Source organism: Cinclus cinclus, chromosome 2 (genome assembly GCF_963662255.1).
Source record: "Cinclus cinclus chromosome 2, bCinCin1.1, whole genome shotgun sequence".
NCBI lineage: Eukaryota > Metazoa > Chordata > Aves > Passeriformes > Cinclidae > Cinclus > Cinclus cinclus.
The window spans coordinates 101,527,698-101,550,929 of NC_085047.1; the positions used below are offsets into that span (position 1 = coordinate 101,527,698).

Sequence of the window (23,232 nt, forward strand, 5' to 3'; positions counted from 1 at the left end):
TGTAAAAAGCTGAAGTTTATAGTCCCTTCAGGCAGAGATTAACATCTTTATGTTTGGAACTACTACTAAAATACTTCCTCCCTTCATTCCCGATGCTGGATGAGCAGTCTGCTTCCATTTTTAGAGACTGAAAGTTTCTGAGCTTCATGTTGGCCACTGCAAGTGGCAGAACTGGTGGCATCACTTTGACTTATGGGAGCAAAAGATTTGACTTAGATCATATGGTTAATCTATTCTATTAAAACCGTACCTCTAAGAATTACATAAGGGCTGCCTGCAACTCTGTCTGTCCCCTGTGGTCTGAGGCCTGCTGTTGCTGTCCTCTGAAAACAAAGAGTAATAACAGCTTTTTAATCTGGATACAACCAGGTATAAATAAACATATCACATAACACTGATGCTGCTCTAAAGGGGTATTTTCCCTTTTATGGGAGTTCTTGGTCTAGAATGGAAGAACTGTAGCAAGTTTGGTAAGAAATCTAATACCAACAGTGAAGAGTGGTAAACATCTTTAAAGGGATGAAATTCAGAGCTCAGGTGTTGCTCATGAGGATACAGACCTACACTGAAGTTGCCAAAACAGAGTTATTGGGGTGGTCAGTCAGCTGATACAAAAGCACAGCATTCTGGCCAAAACTTGAAGTTGCCAAAACAGAGTTATTGGGGTGGTCAGTCAGCTGGTACAAAAGCGTAGCATTCTGGCCAAAACTTGACTGAGGTTAAACAGTTGTTCCCTCCCATCTTTAGTTTCACTGTTTTGTTATGCATATAGTGTTAATTACCTGATAATTATCTGATAATTTGCTTTCTGCAGTCCACACACTTTGCTTTTATATAGGATTCACTTGGACAGTTGATGTGAACTTCTCCAATCAAATTCCAATATATTTGCATAAGCTGTATAGATTTTGTCTAACACTTTTAGGATATGTTTAAACTTCTGTAGAAGAAAAATTAGAGGCTGTTCTTCAACACTGACCCTCACTAGAAAGTAAGCCTTAACCTTTGTTCTCCTCATCTAAGGTATTAAATTAATTATGGAGAGCAAGATAAGTAGCTCTCAAGAACAATTTGTGCTTTAGTAACTCATTTCATGTAACCTAAGACCTTATACTTGATCAGCGATGTTGCAGTGAATTTTTAATGTGGTCTGCACACGGATTTTTCTGAATTGCCATTTCTATTTGATTTTACTTAACAATGCTCGGTGTCACTTGTCAAGGCAGACTCACGGGGCTGGAATTCTGTGTCTAGTTCTGAAGTGAAAATAATATTGTTGAGACATTTTGCCTGCGGTAAGATTTTAAGCATTGCGACAAATATTAAAACAGTAACAAATGCAGGTAAAGTTGTAGGAACAAGGTTGAAAAAATATACCTTTTCCCTCATGTTTCTCCTTTCTCTTGATTATCAAAGCTCTTTTTTTGAAGAGGAGATTACATTCAATTCCAAAAGTAGCATAGTCGTAATTATTCTGGGTGCCATAGCACTCATTTGAACAGCATCCTGACACATTCTCCAGTCAACAGACTCGCTGCAACGTTATTGCCCCTGCACAGAAGAGAGCCTAGTGTGGGTAGCATGGACTGTACTGTAAGGAATCAGAGGGAGTGCTCTCAGTCCTTATTCAGATACTCAGCATTTTTATTTGCCTGTACAGCCATGGATGCTGTCAAGATATGTGTAAAATAGTAAATATTCTTAACTAAACAAATGTTCTTATTAAAGTAGCAATAAACACATATGATTTGGAAACTAAAATTGACAACAGACAGTGTGGCAGCCACAGAGAAATCCACATAAAATACATAGTCAGGACTACTACAATAAGCCAGGACGAGGGTTCTGATGTAGTTCTTACTGTCATTGTAGTGAATGAACAGGGAAGTGTTCTCTGGTTGAACATAATGGTTGATGAATGGATGTTATACTGCCTTCAAAAAACATTCCATGCAGCAAAGGTCATACAACATGATTCAATGCCACCTCCTCTAAACTGGTTATCCTACCACTAAAGTTCCTACTTACTTAGACTGGATAAAGACACCAAAATACTTTGAAACCACTGTGGCTTTTATAATTTACTGTGGCCAGTGTCCTTTTTTTTGATGTTTCCCTTCTTAACACTCATCCTCCACAGGTCGTTGTTTCTCTGCCTTCTAGATGTGAAGAGCAAGAGACTCCAGAAAATTTACTGGAAACCCTGGTATCACTAATCTAATACAGAAGATGTTGAGATATATTGTGAGCATATCCTTCTCTAAAACAGAGATATTGGGAGTCAGATTAATTCCTCCTGATTATTGATACTGAGTTTATCACTGAGATGTCCAAACTAGGAAGACAGTGCCTCTGTAAACCAGGGGCAGGTAAGGACATTTTTAGAGCACAATTCTGGTCTTAGCAAGAAGAACAACTCCTTGTACCATGACATTAAGTAAAGAGCATGTACAAGGGTTCTAGATACCTTTCTTATAATTACAGTTAGGAGACTTGTGTTATGATCAGAGTGGCCCTCAAAATGTGCTTTTTCTGAAACCCCTCTTCCTACTCTTTACCCTACCTGCCCTCAATGGCGTCTTCCCACAGGGAATAGTCTGTGTTGGAATAGGAGAGAGATCCTGCAGTACACCCAAAATTCACTGTCATCTGCTGGAAAATAAACTTGTGGAAAAGAAATCAGAACTTTAACAACTTTTACAGCTCTGCTCAGATGCCCTGCACTTACAACACAGCTTTTCTATTTCCAAAAACATCTATTTCACTTGTTGAATTTTATGCTATTTTTCTTTGAGCAATAAATATTCTATAGCACCCAAGTTGTTTTAAACCTCTTTTCAAAAAAAAAAAAAAAAAAATCTCCTGAGCCCTCTTGCTCTCTGAATGGTATTATATTGGATTAATTTTTCAGCAGGCATTTTGACACATCTGTGCAAATGTCAATAAAACTAGAGAAATAAGGGCCAACAAGAGATGCTTTGGAAAAATTGAACATTTGTGCAATAATTTAAATGTGGATCTAGGTGGGTTTTGTGCCTGCATTTGGATTTTTTGGGGGTGAGGGAAGGGTTGGACACACACAGGTATAATGTTTGTGACACCTGTTTAATAATGCTGTATAAATCCCATGTGGTATCATCAGTCATACTCTACCACCTGTCCTAGCTCTCACAGACTGCTCAGAGACCTCTAATTAAAAATATGTATTGGAAAATATGTATTTTCTCTAGGTACTGAAGTAAATCAGGCAAGTCAAATATTCGTTTTTTGAACTAGGTTAACTTTTTAATGTGATATCTTGTGTCTGATTTGTGGTGCCTACACACATGGCTCAAACAATTGTAACTGTGTCAAGTTTTCTGATATTAGTTGTCAGCACTGTATACCTGATACTGTGTATGGGCACAAAATACTTGTCAGAGAATGAACTTGTGAGTAATAGGAGTAGCTGTCTCTTACAAGTAAATGCAAGTGCCCGTATAACATATCCAAAGTCTCAAAACACTTCAAAATACTTTCAACAAGACATGTGCAAAGCATTTGGTAAAGTGGTGAGCTTTACTGTGTCCCTCTGACATTTTTATCTCCTCATATACACAGACACAGGTCTCTATCATTAAGGCTAGAATTAATGAGCTCCTATCACCTCTTTTCTACAAGTTGTGAACTTCACTTTTGTTGTAGTTTAAATTTCACCTGGAAGTCTTAATTGAATGTATATGCAATGTTGTTCAGACTGTATCTGAAAATTAATACCTGCAAAAAAGTTCTTCAAATTTGTAGAAAATGGGAATAAGTTTGCAAATTTTGCCACTACTCCATCATCACTTATTTATTCTGGTGCTCCTTTTCAGGTTGCTACCTACTAAGAGAATCTTAAGCCCAAGTTATTTGACTTCAAGGAATTTGTTACCATGAAAACAGTAAGACATAGGTTTGGGCATCTGGGCCAAATTTCAGGTGAAAGTCTCAGTGACAAAATTGTCATCATAAGACAGTCAAGTTTCAAATCAAAGACAAAGGATCACAGTTTCACAAAGGACTTCAGACAGATCTGTCTGGACTTTTCTCTCTTGATCAGCAGGGACTTCTAAGTCATGGAGGAGTTGGAATTAGCCATGGACAGAGCAGACAAAAACACACACGGGACCATATAAAGAAGATCCTAAAAGAGACAATATAGGCAAAGCATGTCCATATTGATGTAAGCAGTAATGTGGAGTGGAATGATGTTTGTGTGCATGTATATAGTGTTCCATTTGTGTATTTGTTATGTAGGTATTATTTCCATTATTCATTGCATTCGCTTTTCTATTATTCCCTCCAATATTACAGATAATAGCAATAATTAATACATTATTTTTCTTACTAAAGTGTCCTAGTTTGAAAGACAGGTGTCAGCCAAGGAAAGCAGAAGCCTCCCTTTGAATTGAAAAATGTGATCCCTCCTTCCCACAGATTATTGTGATTTTGAAATTAAGGGAGCTCTCAGGCAAAGATATGGGGGTAGGAATAACAATTCTTTACTAGTATATCTAACAAGACAAAGAAGAACAACAACAGCTATGAAATTACCCACAAACAGAACAGTAACTCAGTCCCAGTGTTTTTTGGCTGCAGGCACCTTTTCCCCGAGCTGCAGTTCCCGGTGCTGGGGGCGGGCAGGTCCCGCAGAGCTGCAGGAGGGCTGGGGATGATGGCAGAGCTGTCCCAGGGGAGAGAGAGATAGAGAGAGCCCTCTGCTCACGGTGTGGGTCCCAGTGCTCAGCAGAGTGCTGGATGGTAGCAGGTTACAGTGAGATGGGAGCAGGGCAGGGTCTGACAGCAGTGAGGATGGCTCCCGGCGATGGCATGGCAGCGGTGGGACACAAGCGGCGATCGTCCTTCTCATCTGAACTCCGTGGGGGAAATGGGGCAAGGCAGAGCCTTCTGTCTGCTCTTCTGGATGTTTGAGTATTGAGGGGTTTCCCTCCTCTCTCCCCTCCCCCTTGCCACCAGGGCCCAGTCAACAGGTATCTTAGCATGACAATGGGGAAAATTCCACAGAGGGAAAAGGGAGAGAACCAACCCCCAACATAAAGAAACCCAAAACCCATTATCTTCACAGGCTTGCTTTCTCAATAAAGAAGATACATAGCTTAATGTGGTTAGAGCCTTCTGAAATGCTGCTAAATTTCATTATGAGGGATCAGGGAATGCTCCCAAGCTGACTTGAGCAGAGGGAACTGTAAGTCTAGTTGAGAAGTTTTTTGTGCACTACCAGAACTCTTTTAATACTGTCTAGTTTCTGCACCTGCAGGAAATACTGTGTCATCTGCCAAAACCCAAATTTTAAGGATTAGCTAATAACATTTTCTTTGAAAAAGAGAGCTGATTCTTAACCAGTATCATGAGTCTTTGAAGTCTCCGTAATCTATTTTCCCTGGTTGTTTTTAATGAGCCTTTGAACGTTACTCTGCAATTTTTTTTTTTTTAATTTGGTGGGGGAAGGGAATATGCACTGACTTTCCTCCAAAGAATTTTAAAAATTCATCACTGCAAATAACTTTCTCAGTGCCAGAAACTAAGTTATGCAGTATCCTTTGAGTGCATCTATGGTAAATAAATCACAGCTTTGCTTGATTCTCCATCCAAGAGGTTAATGAGATGTAGAAGAAAATCCCAATCAACTCATATCTAAGTTTGAGCCTCTTTTTTCTTCATGTAGGCCAGCTATCAGTGGAGTTTCTTCTGATTCTCTTTGGTATCTATACTATTCTCTGCATTACTCTAAATGATTATATGTATGCCTGTGCTATGGTTTCAACTGTTTTTACAAAATCAGCACAGCTAATGCTAAACTAAACTAGTTGGCTTTGGAATCTGTAACAGGTAAGCAATGGCAGCAGGGAATTCAAATGTGAGTTTTATGTTCGACTTTTACAGTGGGTTTTACAGCCAAATTGAAGTTGATACTAAACTGGCAAGTTACCTGATCTACATTGCCATGGCTCAGTCCTTGCTCTGACTACGTAGCCTGGCTCATCTAGCATGAGTCTCCACTGAGATTGCCTTATTTTACATCAATAGCTCCTTTGATTCTAGAGAATGTATACCTGAGTCTCTCCAACAACCAGACACAACTTCCCCAGAGCTGGACAGCTGCTTCTCATGCTGGCTTCAAGCCCACTGCCAGAAGTGGAGTTGTAGACATGTGCTGCAGTTGTGCTGGCACAGCTGTGCACATCTCCTTCCCAAGGCATGGAGGGCTCCATCCCCTCCGAGATACATCCCAGAGGCTACCAGGGTGCCAGGGGAAGAAAGCATTGATGGGGGGGTCTCAGACTCGATTCAGTGAAGCTGAGACCTACACTGGGTGTGGGCTTGACTCCACTCTTGTGCTCTTGAGAGCTAACCTTCCCTCTGCAGGCTGCTGTGCCTGGCAGCCCCAGCCTCCCTCCCCATTTCTGTGTGACCACAACCACAGACTCTCTGCTGACGCCTCCAGAGAGGAGAGAACAGGCCCCAGCCTGCACAACTTCTTCATTAGTGCTGCTTGAAGCCATAATTAGATAATATGAGAGGGTTTTCCTCTTGCCAGCAGACAGACTTAATGTACAAAATCTGAAATAATAATTTTCAGCATATTGCAACTCAACCATAAACAGGATAGGGCTGGGTGGTTTTTTTTGTTCTTTCTGTACACAAGGAAGAAAGCCCACTAGGCAGAAAACAGTAAGAGTAGATATAAAGGTGGGCAACTGTCTAATAGCTCGGTTTATTCTTAAAATAAATGCAGACTCTAATGACTTTCCATCATTTAACGTATTTCTGCATCTCTTTTTAAAACTCCAAAGACATATTTTCTCCACCATATTTTTCTGGTTTAAGAGCAGATGACTAATTATACTTCTATAAACTTTGCCTTCCTTTGAAATAGTAATCACTTACTTCGTCAGACTTTTCCTATTATGGTGCATTTTCAGATCACTTAGAGTACTACTTGTTGTAAAACAAAACAGGAAGCTAATTTGACTGGCCATGATGAGACCACAAGTGGTCTCCAACTAAAAATGATTTATATCAGTTCAAGAGTCTCCTTAAAAGCTGGGCTACTGGCTGTACTTCCAGCACCAGTTCTGCTACATGGAGGAACTATTCAGCCTGCTCAAGAGTATAAACCAGCCTTCACTGCTTTATGGTAAGATTTAAAATATTAATGTTTAGGGTGCCTTTCCCTTCTGCTGGTAGAGGGCTGGAAGTACCGCCAAGCCACCAAGCATAAAACTACTCCTCTTGCCTCTGTTGTGGACAAAGAGATGGAAGAAGGAATTAGCCCACCTACAAAGTAATTATATATCTTTTGTTATTTTGATTTCTTTCAAAATCAAAGAGTTACTCCTGGCAGAGAAAATTTATTCATAATGGAAATCATACAGCTGGAAAGAGTACGTGCAGGGTAGCATGAGCTTTTGCATTGACTTAGCCCAGTGGTATTCAATCCTAATTTGCTCCCTTTTTTGCTATTTTGTTCTCCTGGAGCACAGGTTTTCCAATAAATTAAACTTCTGACACACTGAGCTGGAATATGGCCAGTACAATGTTGGCCAGAGCTTGTGATACCCTAATGCACTCTCACTCATGAGACTGGAAACTCATCAGTTTGGTGAAACCAACCTGAATTGCTCTGTTGGAATCCACCTCAGCGAGCCCAAGGCAAGAGCTTGGCTAAACCCCTGGGGGAATGGCTGGCATGAGGCACTGCTAGGAAACCTGTGATGCACACTGAGCTTCCCCTCTCAGCACTGCAAAGTGAGAGAGCTCAGCGTGCTTCGCTCTCCAAGCAGCACCCAGGGCTGAGCGAGTTAAGGTCACACCACAACACAGAAAGGTACAGGCCAGGCAAACACCCACCCAACCAAACTAAAGTTCCTTGCCCCTGGGAGAAGCAACAGAAAGTGCAGAGGCATTGACCTGATCTAGCCTTTCCCAGAGTATCTCCTTCTTCAGCTCTTCATCGTGAGCATAAGGGAAGTGACATTTTACTGCCCTTGACTTGGTGACATGAACCGCAAGTTGGATTGCCTCCAGAATGCAGGAACTTGAAATTACTTTCACGTTTAGACTGTATGACAGAGAGTTAGGACATGTTCAGCATGCAAACTGCATGTGCCAAATTATTTTTGAATGTGTAAAAACGTGTGTTGTTAATACTGGATAAAAGCTCATCTGTGGATGATGGGATTTTCACATTCTGTTCCAAATAAATATTTTCTCTACAGTAGTGTACTCCCAGTGTTCTGATACAGGCAAAATGTCAGCTGAGGTCATATGAGTCCTGAATCAAGACAGCAGACTTGGCTTGATGTGCACAAACTGCCTGATGCCAGCAGGCAAAATTAAAAACAACAGTGAAAATACCCACAACATAGGTTAAACCCCCACTGCTATCAAATCAAGTGCAATTAAGAAGTCAGAGCAAAAAAGAGGGTGGATGGAGCTCACACTAGAGATAAAACATCTTTTTCCCTTCTGTTTTCCTAGAAGGGATCATATTTCTTTGCAAAGAGCACAGTTTATTGTCTGCTTCTCCTTTTACTGTGTTTCATTAAGATATAACCCCCTGTGTTAACTTTTTTTCATTGTGAATGCTCCCACTTGGGACTGTAGAGATTGAATTAACCAGTTCTCTACACTGGCTGAAGTCAGGCATCACAGCACTCGAGCTAAGGCTGCTGGTGATGTTGCCTCAACAGAGCTTTCCTATATAGAACAGAGTCAGACATTAGTTTGAGAGCTTTGTCTACTGAAGAAGCACCCACCTGCCCTTTCCCAACATAGAGTGGCACAGCCCATATGGTGGAATCTGGTTTTCCTGAAGTCCAGCTTGGAGCTGGATGCTGCTCCAGTATTGCAGTTACACTGCTGTGTTGTGTTCTGGTATGGAGTCTAGGAAAGGTATCCCAACTGTCCTCTACACAACTCCTTTCTTCTGAGATGACAAAATGAGCATCAGTATTCTCTAGGATAATGCTGGGTACACTGGTATCTGTCATACTAGAGTTGTTGGAAATGTTTAATGTGTTTTAGGGGACCCTGAAATTTGCCAGCAATACCCAGCATCATTTTGATTTGGTCTTGGACTTATTGCATATTCTTAACCATTATTATTTTTAAAGGCTTAAAGGGCTCTGTCTTTTTCTTCCTTGTGCTAGCAGTCAATGGGATATATGACTGTGAAACTAATACTGATATCAAAGGAAATTACAGCATTTGCTTCTCAGGGGGATGCTCCAATGAGGCTTTTTTTTTGACTAGCAATACCAGGTAGTAATGATTAGGTATTCACTTAGCATGAACTTGATAGAGAGATTAGGAAGTTCCCCTATTAAAACAGACATTTCTTGCTAATAAAATTCAATTAGCATGTCAGTCTTGACTTCAGGCACATTTTAAAGGAAGTGTCAATTTAATAATCACTCTTCAGTTTGAAATGTCATCCCTGCTCTGATTGCAAGTAAACTCTGTAACAACCATAATTAGGACACTTTGCAGAAAGGAAGTTAGTTTGAATGTATTCAATTCTGTTTTGCAGCACTATATGGAGTCGAGTCATTCCTTTTGCTACAGGTACAAGGACTGCTGCAGGCCCTGTATTTTCCCCACTTAAACCAATAACTAAATCAGTGGGCTCATAGTTCAAGGGTGAAAAGGTTTATGGCAATACAAATATTAGCAGCTACCAGAAAGAGCAGTAGTGGGCTGGATCAGTGTAAGCTGGTGACAGCACACGAGTGCTTGGGGAAATGCAGTTGGATGGGAGCGAGATTAATGCAGAGAAACACTCACCATTCTAATGCCTGTACATGTCCTCAGCTGGAGGTGTGAGAAAGATTAGGAAACAGCTCTACTGAGAACAGTAAAATTCTTCTTCTCAAAGAAGAAGGAAAAAAATGAGGAAAAAGGGTGTCCTGGCCCAGAGAACAAGAGAAAATTCAGACTGCCCAGCTTTAGTAGTGAGGGCAAACTGGCAGCAACAATGATTTTGTGAGTATTGTGAGAGACACAAGGATGAACAGGGAATACTCCTACCTACAGAACACCAATATCTAGTCATATTCATATAGCAACTCCTAGAAGAGATTTGTGGTCTCTTGCATGCTGCAAACATTTGTATAGCTGTTTGTGCCACTAAAGCTTTAGGGAAACAGGAACCAGAAGTAAGATGTGTGCCTCAGTACATCAGCAGTGTGGCCTTCACTGAAGGAGAAAATCACCTCTGTGTCCTAGACATGCCATCAAAATTTGAATTACCAGCCTTTTGCCTCACTAAGCCATTCAAAATTAAGGATCCTCTTCAGGAAAGGAATCTCCCAGTAAAATCTTAATGTCCCATGTTCTGGAAATGATTTCAACTTTTACCTGCTGAAACAAACAGGCAGGACTGAGAGTCCTAAATGGGCTGGTCCAAACTCACAGGGAACTACCCTGACTGCTACTTTCCTGCCTTATGGACTTTTACATTTAATGTGATCAAGGAACATTGTGGTTGGGTCTAAGTGCAGATTGACAGCTGAATATTGAAGGGACTTTCCTTTCAACAAGGGTAATTTTGCTAGCCTGAGTGGGTACAAGTTTGGGAATGCTTTGTCTGCAACATCTTTGCTGAGAATAAATAAGTGATATATTTAGGGTGGGCTAGCATCAGCAATGACAGATTCCACATTATAGCCAAAAGGCCACATCTTCATTAATATGATGCCTAAAGGCACCTTCCTGACAGCTGTGGAAAGAGGAGGAAATGACAGTAGCCTACAGCACTCATCAGCCTCTCCTCCCTTTCTGGCACTGCAGAACAAGAGACACTGCAGCAGGCCAGAGCAGCCCTGCCAAATGGGGGTGAGATTACCTAATCCTACCTCCCTGCTTCCTGTAGCTCCCGCAGGAGGAAACCAGATCCCTTTCTTATCTGCCAATGGCTCTGCCCTCTGTCTCCAAAGGCAGGAATATTCCCTGGCTGGTGTTGCTGTAAAGTCACAGCTCAGCCAGGCTACCAGCAGTCAAAGTGAGCCAGGGAATGAGCGCAGCAGAGGGAATGAGGTGGGAAACTGCACAACACTCACTGTGGGCTATGACCAGATGCCAGCTACCACCAGCAGCACTCGTGAGAGATCAAGCAGGACCTTTCTTTTACTCTGTTAGCCCACTCATCCACTCCTACACTCTATGTGTCTTCAAAGCAAACCATTGCCTTTCACTGACATGGGTGAAAACCAATACCATTCACAGCAGCATCCCGACCTAAATGTACAGCAACTAACACAGTGAATACAGCTCAGCACATGCAAAAAAGCAATACAGTTCAACACGACATTTTTTTTCCTGCCATAAATAAATACACGAGTAATTGTTTCATCTATTTATCTCTGTTCATGACTCATATTCTTTCTGACATGTCTCAATCTCAGAGGTCAGCAAGTGCTTCTTGAAATCTACCAATGCAGCTGGTTGGTCCAGGTTGATGTCTTCACAAATTAAATACTCTGGGTCTTGAGGCTTAATTCTAGCCAAGAGACGCCTCTAGTCAGCTTTGGCTGGGATTGGCACCTCTGAGAGTCACTTCGGAACTGAGACAACATTCAAAATCCGCCATGGAAGATTTGTTTCCTCTCCTTTTGCTGTAAGAAACTCCAAAGACCTATTGGGTGAGACTGAGGTTAATCTTTGGGACTGCTCCCCTCTTACTACATCTCCTGCTGAGCAAGAGCAAGAGCAATCCCAGGGGCAGCTGAGAAGCTACTGAATTTGGATTTTCACCACACAATATTACTGATAAAAAACACACAGCAATTGTATGACTTGGGCAACCTGACTCCCCAGCACCTCCAAAGATAAGAGCTGTGTTCTGACCAGAGGAAAGTAACATGGTATCTCCACCTGCCTGATAGAAAGTGCCAGTGCCCCTCACCCAAGCTGCATATGGAGCCTGTTATGCTTGCCAGGAAAAAGTTAGAAAAAGGCAACAGCTAGACTTGTGGAGGGAAGGACAATAATGCTTCAAACCTCCAAAATGAAAATATGCTCCCTGTGGTGGAGATGCACAGACTTGGCAGAACCTTCCTCCTTTAAACAAGTTCATTCCTGTGTGGTTTGCTGCTGTGTGTCCTGTACTCAAGTCACACAACTGTCATGGGAATTGTAGGGTCCCTAAGGTAAGATGTACCTTTCCAAACATGGGGTAAAAAGAAAGACCATGCAGTCTGTGTAAATGTGGAGACTGGGAAAAGTAAATTAAGAGGAAGCACTGGCTTCTGGTAGCTTTGCTGAGGTTGAATTGGGAAATACTGCCAGAAACAAGGTGCTGTTTTCAAGGGAAAGAAGAGAGCTGCACAGCTCTTGTCCTGTCTGAGCAATGGGGAGGCTGTGGTAAGGTGCAATCTAATATACTACGCCTTGCAGCTTTTACCTATTACCTATGGCTCAATTCACTGGCTTATCATGTTCCTGAGAGAGAGGCCAAATGAGTGCCTGAGATGATTTCCTCAGAGGTATTTCCTGCTCCTGACTGGTGAATACTATACTGCTGTTTCTTGGACCTTTTCTTCTGCTCCCACATGAATTTAGGTGGTTGCTGCTCTTTCTGAAGCATTGTGACTTAACAGTTCCCCCAGTTCACTTTATGAATCTCAAGTGAAATATTAAAATACCTTTCAGTGACTTATAAATAACATATCATGACTCCCCAGGTAGGTAGAGGAGTACAATCCATGCTCCATTACAAGAGCAAAAAGCCCCCCAGATGCAGAGGAAACTCAGAAATGTGGGGTACAAATACCCCAGTGATTTTAGTACTGGCTCATCTTGGGTCCAAGAAATAGTTTTAGTACTGTTTGAGCACTGCCCCTGGACCTCGGACAGCTCTCACATCCCTGCTTGCTCCCACTGGGTCACACCTGAACTTCAAGCCCCCCAGGAAGTGTGGGGAAGTGGTGTTGAGATTGAGACAGGCTCTGTGCCTTCCTCCCTGCCCAAGCATAGGGCTGAGACCCATTTCAAGCCAAGTTGGAAACCTGAGCAAAAGACCTGAGCTGCTGACTTTTTGCCATGGTACTCCTCTTTCCAGAGGCAAAGCGTGAAGGCACATGAATGGTCCATGCTAAAAGCCAGCAGCAGGGCCAGCAAAGCTCATCAGCTCAGACTCTGATCTCTGTGAAAGCTGTATCCCCCCTGTGGACCTAAGCTTGTCCCAGGAGTTAGTTCTTGTATCTGCAGGACATGGGATATGTGTATCACCAGGCTGGCAGCGATGCTCTCTGCAGCTCAGGCTATTTGACCAGAGGTAATTAAAAGCTGCCTCTATGTTGTCATGTAATGACAGACTGTACCACAACACTCAAGTGCAAGGATGACAAGTTAAGGTCAAGCGGGCAAACAAGCTGCTGTTTCCAAACTGTGGAATGCCTGTATTTGCATCTGCCTGGATCGCCTTTTACAGTACCTCTTTCAGTGGTATTTACCACCAGTAATTTAGAGTCCGTGTTCAGATTCCATGCCTGCTCGTTAGGCACGTTCACCTTTCGGAAGTGTACGTACGGCAGCTGAGCTGCGTCGCGTCAGAAGCAGCGCTCCTTGTCTGACGGGAACCCAGCTTTCCCCGACACCTCCTTAAGAAGCCGGTGCCCAAGTGCACGCACCTGACTTCAGGGAGTCAGAACAACCTCTGCGCTGCCCCGGGAGGCGACACCAGTGGGCGGGCACCACCCTCCCGCAGCAGTCGGGCCTTCGCTGAGTTGGGTTCCCTTCTGCCCTTCGAGACGGCTTCTCTTCCTTCTTCTGCGCACCTGAGCAGCGCTCCCGCCGGACAGGAATCGGGCGAGGAGGCAGAGCCTGCCCGGAGCGGCGCTCCCCGCCCGACAGGGGCCGCCCGTCCCTCCGCCGCCCGCGCACCGGGCCCGCGCGCGCCCCGCAGCGCCTCCCCGCGGCGGCGGCGGGAGTCGGCACCGCCCCGGTCCCCCCGCCCGCCCCCGCCCCGCCGCTCGCCCGGGCGGGAGGCTCGGCGGCTCGCTCCTCCTCGCGGCCGCGGGATTCCTCTCTCCGGGTTTTCGGGCCGCCCCTTCACACCCGCCGCCGGAGCGGGACGGCGTGAGGGAGAGAGCGAGCGAGCGAGCGAGGCGGCGCGGATGCGCCCCGGCTCCCCGCGGCGGCAGCGGCAGCGGCGGATGCTCGGCGGTGCGGCGGCCGCCCTGCAGCCCAGGAGCCCCGCGCAGGGAGGGAGCGAGGCGATGAGCCGCCCGCCGGCGGCCGCCCGCGAGTGACGGCGGCGGGCGAAGAGCGGCGGCGACCAGGAGGAAAGGGACGAGGAGGAGGAGGACAGCGATCCCCGCCAGTGCCCGCGGGAGCCCGGGAGAGCTCCGGCAGAGGGCTCGGCCATGCCCTTCGCCAAGCGGATCGTGGAGCCGCAGCGGCTGTGCCGGCGGCAGCCCGCCGCCTCCGTGCTGGAGGAGAGCTGGGGCGCGGAGCCGCCGCCGCCGCCGCGGGACCCGCCGCCGGAGGAGCCGGGCACGGCGAGCCAGGGCGCTGAGGCGGCCGGCGGCGGGGAGAGGGAGGCGGCGGCGGTGCTGATGGTGCTGGACCTCTGCTCGGTCAGCAACGTAGCCCTGTCGCGGATCCTCCGACAGCTCTCCGACGTGGCCCGACACGCCTGCACCCTTTTCCAGGAGGTCGAGGCTGACATCCAGGGCACCCACCGCCGTGTACGGGCGCTGCACGGCCGCATCGCCGGCCTCCAGGGAGCCGTGCGCGGCCTCGACCCCAAGCAGGAGGCAGTGCGTAAGTACCACGGAATGCGGGATGGATGGGGCGCACCGCGGGATGGATGGAGCGCACCGCAGCACGGAGCGCCCGGCGGGGAAAGCCATCCCCTGGCAACCTGCCGTGCAAAGTTTGGGGCCAGAGTCGGTGGGAAAGGAGCCCTGGCGAGGCAGCAGAGTGGGAAGGGAGCGGGCGGGCGGGCGCGGGTCGGGTCGGGTCTGCGGGCGCCGCTGGGCGCCGCGGCGATGCCGGCGGGAGGGATGATGTCAGTGGTTTGTGCCTTACGTAAGGAGCTGGCTGGCGGGGCTCTCGGGACGCATCTTCTGCAGCCAAGGGTTTGGCCAGGAAGGGGGACGAGGTCTATCAGCGGGGCGCCGGGGCTGGTGGAGATGATCCGCCGCACTCGGGCATATTTGGGTTTTGTCCCTTTGCCGGCCTGTCCGCCTTCCCCGACAGATATCTTTCCCTTAAAAGTGTCTCTGAATTCCCGATCGAATGCTGTTAAGTAGAAATAATAAAACTGCTTCGTCGTTACCTAACTGTCGGGGCCATAAAATAAGGAAGTTTGGCTAATGACTTCTTTCTGTTTAAAGAGTGGCCCTGAAGAGCGAAGAGGGGAGGGTGGAGGAGGGGGAGGAGGATAAAGATCAAGGCAATATAAAACTTGTGTTATGAGCAAGCAGCACTTGAATCCTGTTTCTTCTCCACCCAAACTATAAAAGCAGTGAAAAGCTCTGTAGTCCTAACAGCTGCTGATTTCTGCTGAATATGGCTCGTGTTCACAAGAGTGTAATGATTTCGTGCTCTCACTGGTGCATATGCTTCCCGAGCACTTGTGGATACGTGTTTTTCATAGATAGGGCTGTGGATTGAAAGTCTGGAGTAGCAGAGATTGGTGTTGGTTCTGACCTCTCAGTATCTGTTTTAGGAAAAGCAATGGCTTGAAAGGAGGATTTGGCTTAGTTTTTGTCTTCTGCTGTACCCCTCTGAATCCTTAGTGGAGTACCTCCACTAAGTACAGCAAAGTGAGTTTACACCAGGGTAAACAAGACCGTGCCCTCTTCTCAGTGTTTTTTGTGAATATGCTGTTTAAAAATTGTGTTTTGGATTTCCTCCCCTTTGGAGTATTGTGGAATATACATAACTCTTCTGGGATCAATGAAGCTGTCCTGATTAACAGAATTAAGCCTTAAGTATTCAACAGTATTTAAGCTACACACTCAGCAGATGTACAGTGACTTTGCTGGTGATGTATTAATGTACACCAGCCACAGATGAGACCGAGGGAGATTTTTTGAGGTTTCGGGATGAGTGTGTAATCAGAGCAGAGTGCTGGGCTGTGATTGGAAACTGCAGTGAGAAGGAGGCTTGGCTGGGCTAGTGAGGGAACTGTCTGAGGAAATGAAACTCCTCGTATCACATTCTCATCTGTAGGTCTTTTGAGCTGAGTAAGTGTGGGTATATAATAATGTAAGTGAGAGCAGAGCTTAGCTGTTCTAATCTGTATGGCTTTTTTCTTTCTGGATTGTGCAAGTGCAGCTTGTTTGCAAATCACAGAGCAAAATCTTGATATTACAGCACAGTTATGTCATCTGCTTAATTAGAGATTCTGGCTTTACCCCTGAGATGATAAATGCAGAATCCATTTTTTTTAGTGTTCGGGCTTTTTTTTTAATCCTTCTCTTTTTAAGAGGGGAGAAAATTTTGAGATCTTCCCTGCGTTTGCCAGCTGTTCCTCATTCCTCTTGTATACAGCACAGTGCCACTGATAGATCTGCAGATGTCCCTAGGTCTGGTCAGCCAAGGGAGGGCTTTGCCCCCACCCATCCTCCAGTAGGTGTGTGTCTTGCCTGCAGCTGTACAGCTGCTTAAAGCACACTTCCCTGTCCTCATCACTTCTTTCCATGCAGTGCTGTACCACATCTTCCCTGAGGGTGAAAGTCTCGATACAATCCAATGTACTTGAACAGTCAACTTCTTTGCCTCCTCTGGCTGCTTTTATTCCCTGTCCACTGTTGGATCAGCAGAGCTGCATTTACATAGTGCTGCATCTGAACATCTCAGCTGAGACCCAGGGCTGAACAGCACCACTCTACACATTATCTCCTCATATTGCCCCAAAATCCATACACACCCACAGCAATATCTCCCTTTGGCCTCCAGAACCGCTCACTGTTCCCAAGGGACCGATAAAACTGCCTGTCAGGAAGCTGCCCATCTTCCCTGTAGTGTATAATGATAGTGTGCTTTAACTCTCCGGGCTGACGCCTCCTCCTTCATTATTACTTTCAGCAAGACTATGCTAATGTTTGTTTTATGCATGAAGTGCCTACATAATTCAGTCCTCAAAGTATTACACTCAAGTTACTACACCAGTTGTTTGGTTTTTTTTTGAAACCAAGAGAGCAATCACAGGTGGTCACAGATCTGCCCAGGACCTAATCAGCATCACATTAAGGCATACTGACTTCTGTGTCCTGTGGCAAGCATGGAAATGATGGGATGGCCTCAGGGCTGTCTTTGGCTGTCCAGCCCAAATGACACATCTAAGAATGATTCAGAACTGGCTGGAGGTTTGGACTCACAACCACAAGGAACAAGTTAGTGACAGGCATACAGCTATCCCACCCATGCATGACTGTAATGGCTACATTGAATTTATTGCATGTTATGAGTCTGGAGGGGCTGGGCTTATTGGTGCATTGACCAAGACACCATGTACTGGGAGGTTAACACCAGCACAGTGCATACCAATCACAAGTTTTTCAAGTAGTCAGTTTAAAACTACTAGCCTATCTTGCCACAGTGAGACATTCTTCATATTCCAACTTCAAGTTCGGCACAGTGAGTTGAGAATAATGCTACTGGACATGCTCTAGATACTGAGCTGTGACAGTGGAAGGCCTTTTTCTCCATGCCTCATAAGCCAGCTGGATTCTGAGATTCCCCTGTGAACACTCCTTGTGTTAGGAAAAGGAAATGATGGGCTAATGCCATCTCAAGAGCTATTGGAGCCAGTGGTTAGAGGGGCAGTCCTTGCCCAGAATGACATTCCTTGGCAATGGCAGAGATGGTACCAAGGGGAAGGGGAGCAGGAAAGGAGTTCACTTGGAAATAGAATATAATACAGTTTTGCATAATAATATTGTATATTATACTGAAAATTATGTGTCATTATATTAAAACTTTTATGTTGGATTCAGGAAATGTTAAAAAATAATTAAAATTAATTAAAACTGGCATTTTCTCAGTAATGCTTATCACTACTCCTATCATTTTCACAAGGCCTTAACATTCTCAGTTCTGTTGCTGTTGCAGTGGTGAACATTTGCAAGTATGTGTGTACTTTGCTTTAAGAAAAGTACTTAAAAGTCTTCTACTAAGCTACTGGTAACGGTGTTTACCTATGTATTGCCCTTTGTTTTTGTCACTGTTCAGTGTGATTGAAAAACTTTGTTAGGCACAATAAAGGACAGATTCTGGGCAGTTACAAGCAGGTCATCTTCAAAAACTCAAGGTCCCTTGCCTCTGCCTCCCCAGAAGCTGCTTGTCCTTTCATCTTTCTTTTAAGCCTCTGGTCAGCCAGCATCTTGCAAATATGAATCCTTTCCCATCCTCTGAATGTAAGAGAAACAAGGGTGAAAGATGTTTTCCTGCTCAGCTCCTGAACTGACTACTTTGCCCTTCTGCCAGTCCACTGCTTTTCATCATGAGCAGCTCCAGGGTCTGCTTCTAAAGCAGAACCGTGTGGGAAGAACATGATTGTTGTCAGTCTGGATGTTGCTTAGAGTTTTCTTGTTTCCAGCAAGAGTACTGAGCAGTGTAGTACTGCCCAGTTTTATTATTAGATGCTTGATTATCTTGGTAATGGAGAAACATAGAAGTGTTATACTAGTGTGTAGACTTGGGACTCAACGCCTCCATATTTATTTGGAAAGATGATTTCTCAGTCTAGGGCACTAGAGATATGGCAGTTTAACTGGAATACTGTACTTTACAGAAACTGATGATGTAAGCCATCTTGCTTTCTGAATAATAGGCAACAACCAGGCAGCAGATTTTGAAAGCCCTAGCTAATGAGATCCTTTTTGCATCCTGGCATCCCAGAGAATTCCACACATTCCAGGCTTTTTTTTAACTAAAGCATCAATGTGTTACCAGTAGCCAATCTTTCTAAAAGCTGTATGGTTTCCAGAAGTTGCCTGCTGTATCTTCATTGTTCCACTTTTCCATTCCTGATTTTGCTATGTGCTAACAGTTAGTGATGCAGCTGCTTAGAAGTGTGGGGATCTCCAGTGTTACTCTGCTCTTCAGAGGCCCCTGGATCTCTACAGTGAGCTACTCTATAGGATTTTCTTGTTTCCTGAAGTGTCAGTATTGAGATAAAAAGGATATCTCTGAACTGATTCTTTATAATTTTAGGCTCTGCGTTAATTTATTCTGTTTGATTGAAGTTGGTTACGGAGAACAGCCTGGCAAGTTTCACTCTTGCTTTTAGTCTCTTTCATTGTGCTTTTTAGGTGGTTTTGTTTTGATTTTGTTTGGTTTGGGGTTTTTTTTTATGTTAGTGTGACTTTAAACCACACTGATAAAATGCTTTTCTGTTTGGGTTTTGAGCACTATAGGGAAATGTTTAATCCCTTAAAAGGTTTTCATGTGTTTTCTGCCACAATCCTACCATTTTTACAAAACATATACTGGACCCAAAGCTCATCAGAAAATGCACTCCTTGTTCTTGACTTAATGTACTGAAGTCTCAGTTGCTGTTGAAATGGAATCAAGAAATTGTCATGCTTCCATCTCAGAATTCAATTGCATTGTAAGTCCACCCCAGGCTTAGGGCTGGTGACCATCCTTGCAGAGATCTTCAGGGAGGTACATAAGACCTGAAGAGTAGATGCATCTTGAAAGAAAAAAAAGTGCATCCAAGATGGAAGGATAAGAGTTGCACTTTATCTCAGCTTCTCAAGATCCTTGAGATTTAAAGTGCAATTTTCATTTTATGGATTTTCTGTGGTGCTGAGGCACAGCTGTAGATCATCATGGGCTGGATACATCTACGCAAAAATATATCAGGTACTGCTGGAGACAGAAGAGATTCCTAGTTTCCTTTAACTTTTATTATTGTCCTTTATAGTTAGCGAGCCTAAGTGTGGGGGTAGTTACTCTTAGGGGTGCACACTAATGTAACCTGGGGGATATGGAGCAAGAGGATGTATTCAGAGCTCCCTTTGTACACTGAAATTACATTAATTGGCAAGTTTTTGTTGGATGCAGACTAAAATCTCCAAAGAAAAGCAGCTGTACATTGGATGTAGTAATCCATCACTTTAAGCTTTGTGTCCTTTACCTGCCCAAATGGAATGATACAACCTCTTCACTTGTCGTTTTGGGAAGGGAGAAAGTATTTTGGCTTCACGTGCCAGGTTCAGTCTCTTGGTTTTGTGTTGTCACTGTGTGCTCATTCGTGTTAAAGGACTCACCTCTGAGGTGCACTTGTCTGTAGTTTGCCTGTGAATGCAAATAACCCAAGCTGTGGGTGTGGGAAAGTTGGAGAATTTCCTCAGTGCATGGTTATTTCTAAATGCAGAGGATTGATGTCACATTAGCAGAGTGGAAAGGAGAAGGAGGCCAAAGCATGGGCTTACCTTTACTGCTCAGAACAACAAAGGGACAGAGGAAGAAAAACCTGCTCACTTAAGGATCCCATCCCCACTTTACCTTAACATTCACTAGAGCACCATTAGCTAGAGTACTGTCATTTAGGAGAAAAACCGCCTTATCTTTGTTTACAGAATGGTAATAGAAGACCTTTAACACAGAAAAATGACCATTCAGAGGTGTTGCTTGAGGTGTTTTTTTTTTTCTCATGCATTTAGTATGTGGTAGAAGGCAGCGGGACTGAATGTCAGGTGGCTTTGGCAGGGATGTAACTATTTGAAAACTGGGGTTGTTACCTGTTAGCTTGTGGAATGCAGACTCTGGTCTCTCTGCAGATAAAAGCATGGTGTAAAATCCTTTGTCCTGCCAAGGCCAGTGAGATGCTCGGTGGAAAGGCTCTGAGAGCTCAGTGCTCAGGTAGACTCACCGGGCTTTATCTAGCACAGCCTGCTAACAGATGAAGAGCAGAAAGTAGTGTTCTTCCTCCAAAGCTGTTCCCTGTTATACAGGTGTACAGGTGTTATACAGGTGAAAATCTCCTAGAGTTTTGCTGAATATCATTTATTTGGTGTTCCACTGGTGTAGCTCAGAAAGCCTTTGTCTGTGCTATAGCTCCTTGCTTGTTACTCCACAAGTAGTTACTAAGCTAATGTACCAGGTTCAAATGTTTGGGGGTTTTATTTGCTAGATGGAGAGCCTGCCAGTTAAAAAACATGAAAAACATTTAGTGCTTGATTCCCACCTCACTGCAGCTATACAGGTGTGTAATATCATAGTAGTTAGTGCAACTTCTTTCTGGCTCATGCTCAAGAGCCAAACAAGAATCTCCAGTGGGTTTATTAGAAACTCTGCTGGGAATGTTTTAGCTCCTTTAAGACCAACAAGGTCTCCTTTACACAGAAGCAAAACTGCAGAGAAGATGCAGCCAGACCTGTAAGAGACATCAACTTACTCTGGATCTAGTGGTTTAACAGAAATTCTTCCTACAGCCTCTTTAAAACTCCATGCTTCTATTTAAAAGTCTTAATAGCGTAATGTTTGTGTTCATACAGAAACATAAGATGAATGTTCCAGTGAAATGGAGTAATTCCTACTTTTAGTTAGTTCCCCTGCTCATACAGGGGAGATATAGTGATGAAGAAATATGTGGACTCTGGTAATGTGCTGAGGGCATGGGGAGGTCATGCACCTGTTGGTTCAGATGCGTAAGAGACGTTCATTTTCCTCTTTGAAAGATGAAGGACCTGGAGTGTTTCCAAAAAACTCTTGCTCAGTTCTCAAATCTCCTTGGACTTAGGGAAGGACTTGCAGGAAGGAAGTACAAATACCCAGTTTCAAGGAGCCACTCAGCTGCTGTTCTGGATCAGCAGAATCAGGTTTTGTTGGCATTTCTTACATAGATTTACCTGTTCTGAGGCTTCAATTCTGAGGATCAGATTAGGCTGGTCTGGCAGAGATGTGCAAAGGTGCAGAAAAAGGATGGGAGCCTTGCTGACCCCTGCCATGAACTGGTCCCAATCTCTCCTTCTCCACTTGGGCAAAAACAGACTTCTCAAATACGTGTTTAAAGGCAGCACCTGGCTCTTCCTCTCTCCAAACTGGAGAGTAAAAGAGATCGGGAGCAAAAGAGATCAGGGAAGCCACAGCTGTTGAAAAAAGCCCCTGATCTGACACATTTCCTTCACACATGTTGTACCCAAATCAAGCAGATACCCCCAGGGAACTCTTAATAGCAATGTTATGATGTCCAAAGTGGGGAAAAGACCCAAGACCAGCTGATTTGAGTAATACACATACATTTTAAAAGCATTGTTGTAGGGTTGTGTGGTCACTGGAGTCAGAGAGCTGGGATTGTACAAAGGCTGCTCTTTCCAATCGCTTGGCATCTCCATGTAATCAGAGGCTGACATCAGACTCTCGATTGGAACTACTTGAGCCATTAGGCTGTGAAGAGCAGAAGCTCTCTGTGTTACCCAGTGTGTATGAGGGGGGAAGGTTTTTTTTCACTTTCTTTGATGTATTAGCATCAAGAGAGGGAGTCTTCGCTTCATTCCTAATTGCTTCTCGTCTTTGAATTTATGTACCAATATGTAAGTGACTGCAAAAGGAGATAGCAGAATTTATAAAAAGTTCAAAAAGGCAGGGCTTAGAGCATGATTAAAATAAAAGATAGCATAGATGCTGTTTTTAGCTGAAATATCTCCCTAGAATACTTTCCATTTACATTCTCATTATATCTAACTGCTTCTAATGCACTGCTTAGTTTAACAACTGGCATGTTTTTAGGGTAGATTTTAAAGTAGATATACACCCACTGTGTTCTTAACTTGAGACTTTAAATTGCAGTATCTGTATTGGACAATCTTTTCTTATACCTTCTTGGCTGAAGGCAGGAAAAAAGCAATACTGATAGGAACCTAATTAAACCTGTAGTCCTATTACACCAGGAGCTGTGTGCTTGAAATGCTGTTGAATTCAATGAGTGCTGCGTGGCACTGCCATGTTAAGTCCCAGCAGAGAGTGACATATTTTTTTCTAATAGGATCACTGTAATTCTTACAAAGCCACCATGGTATTCTCTTTCTTTACAGCTGCCAAGGCAGTTGGACTTTGAACTACAGCCACTCAGACTGAGTCCCTGAGAAAGTTTGGAGGAGATGTCTTGGGAGTGTGTGCATGTGATTAAGGGGAATGAGCAGTGTGTTTGTGCTATAAATATGCACAGAGTCTTCAGGCCTCTGCAGCTTTTCCCCCTGCCTTCTCAAAGTGTTTTTTTTGTTA

General features: G+C 44.3%; 1 protein-coding gene across 1 annotated transcript in view; it reads left to right on the forward strand.

Annotated features, from left to right (window-relative positions):
• Positions 1 to 14,342: 14,342 nt before the first annotated feature.
• NHS (NHS actin remodeling regulator) overlaps positions 14,343 to 23,232 on the forward strand; it is a 242,449-nt gene continuing 233,559 nt past the window's right edge. The window contains exon 1 of the mRNA XM_062515135.1: positions 14,343 to 14,808. Within this exon, the coding sequence (XP_062371119.1) occupies positions 14,409 to 14,808 (400 nt within the window). The 5' untranslated portion in view covers positions 14,343 to 14,408. The remainder of the gene's footprint in view (positions 14,809 to 23,232) is intronic.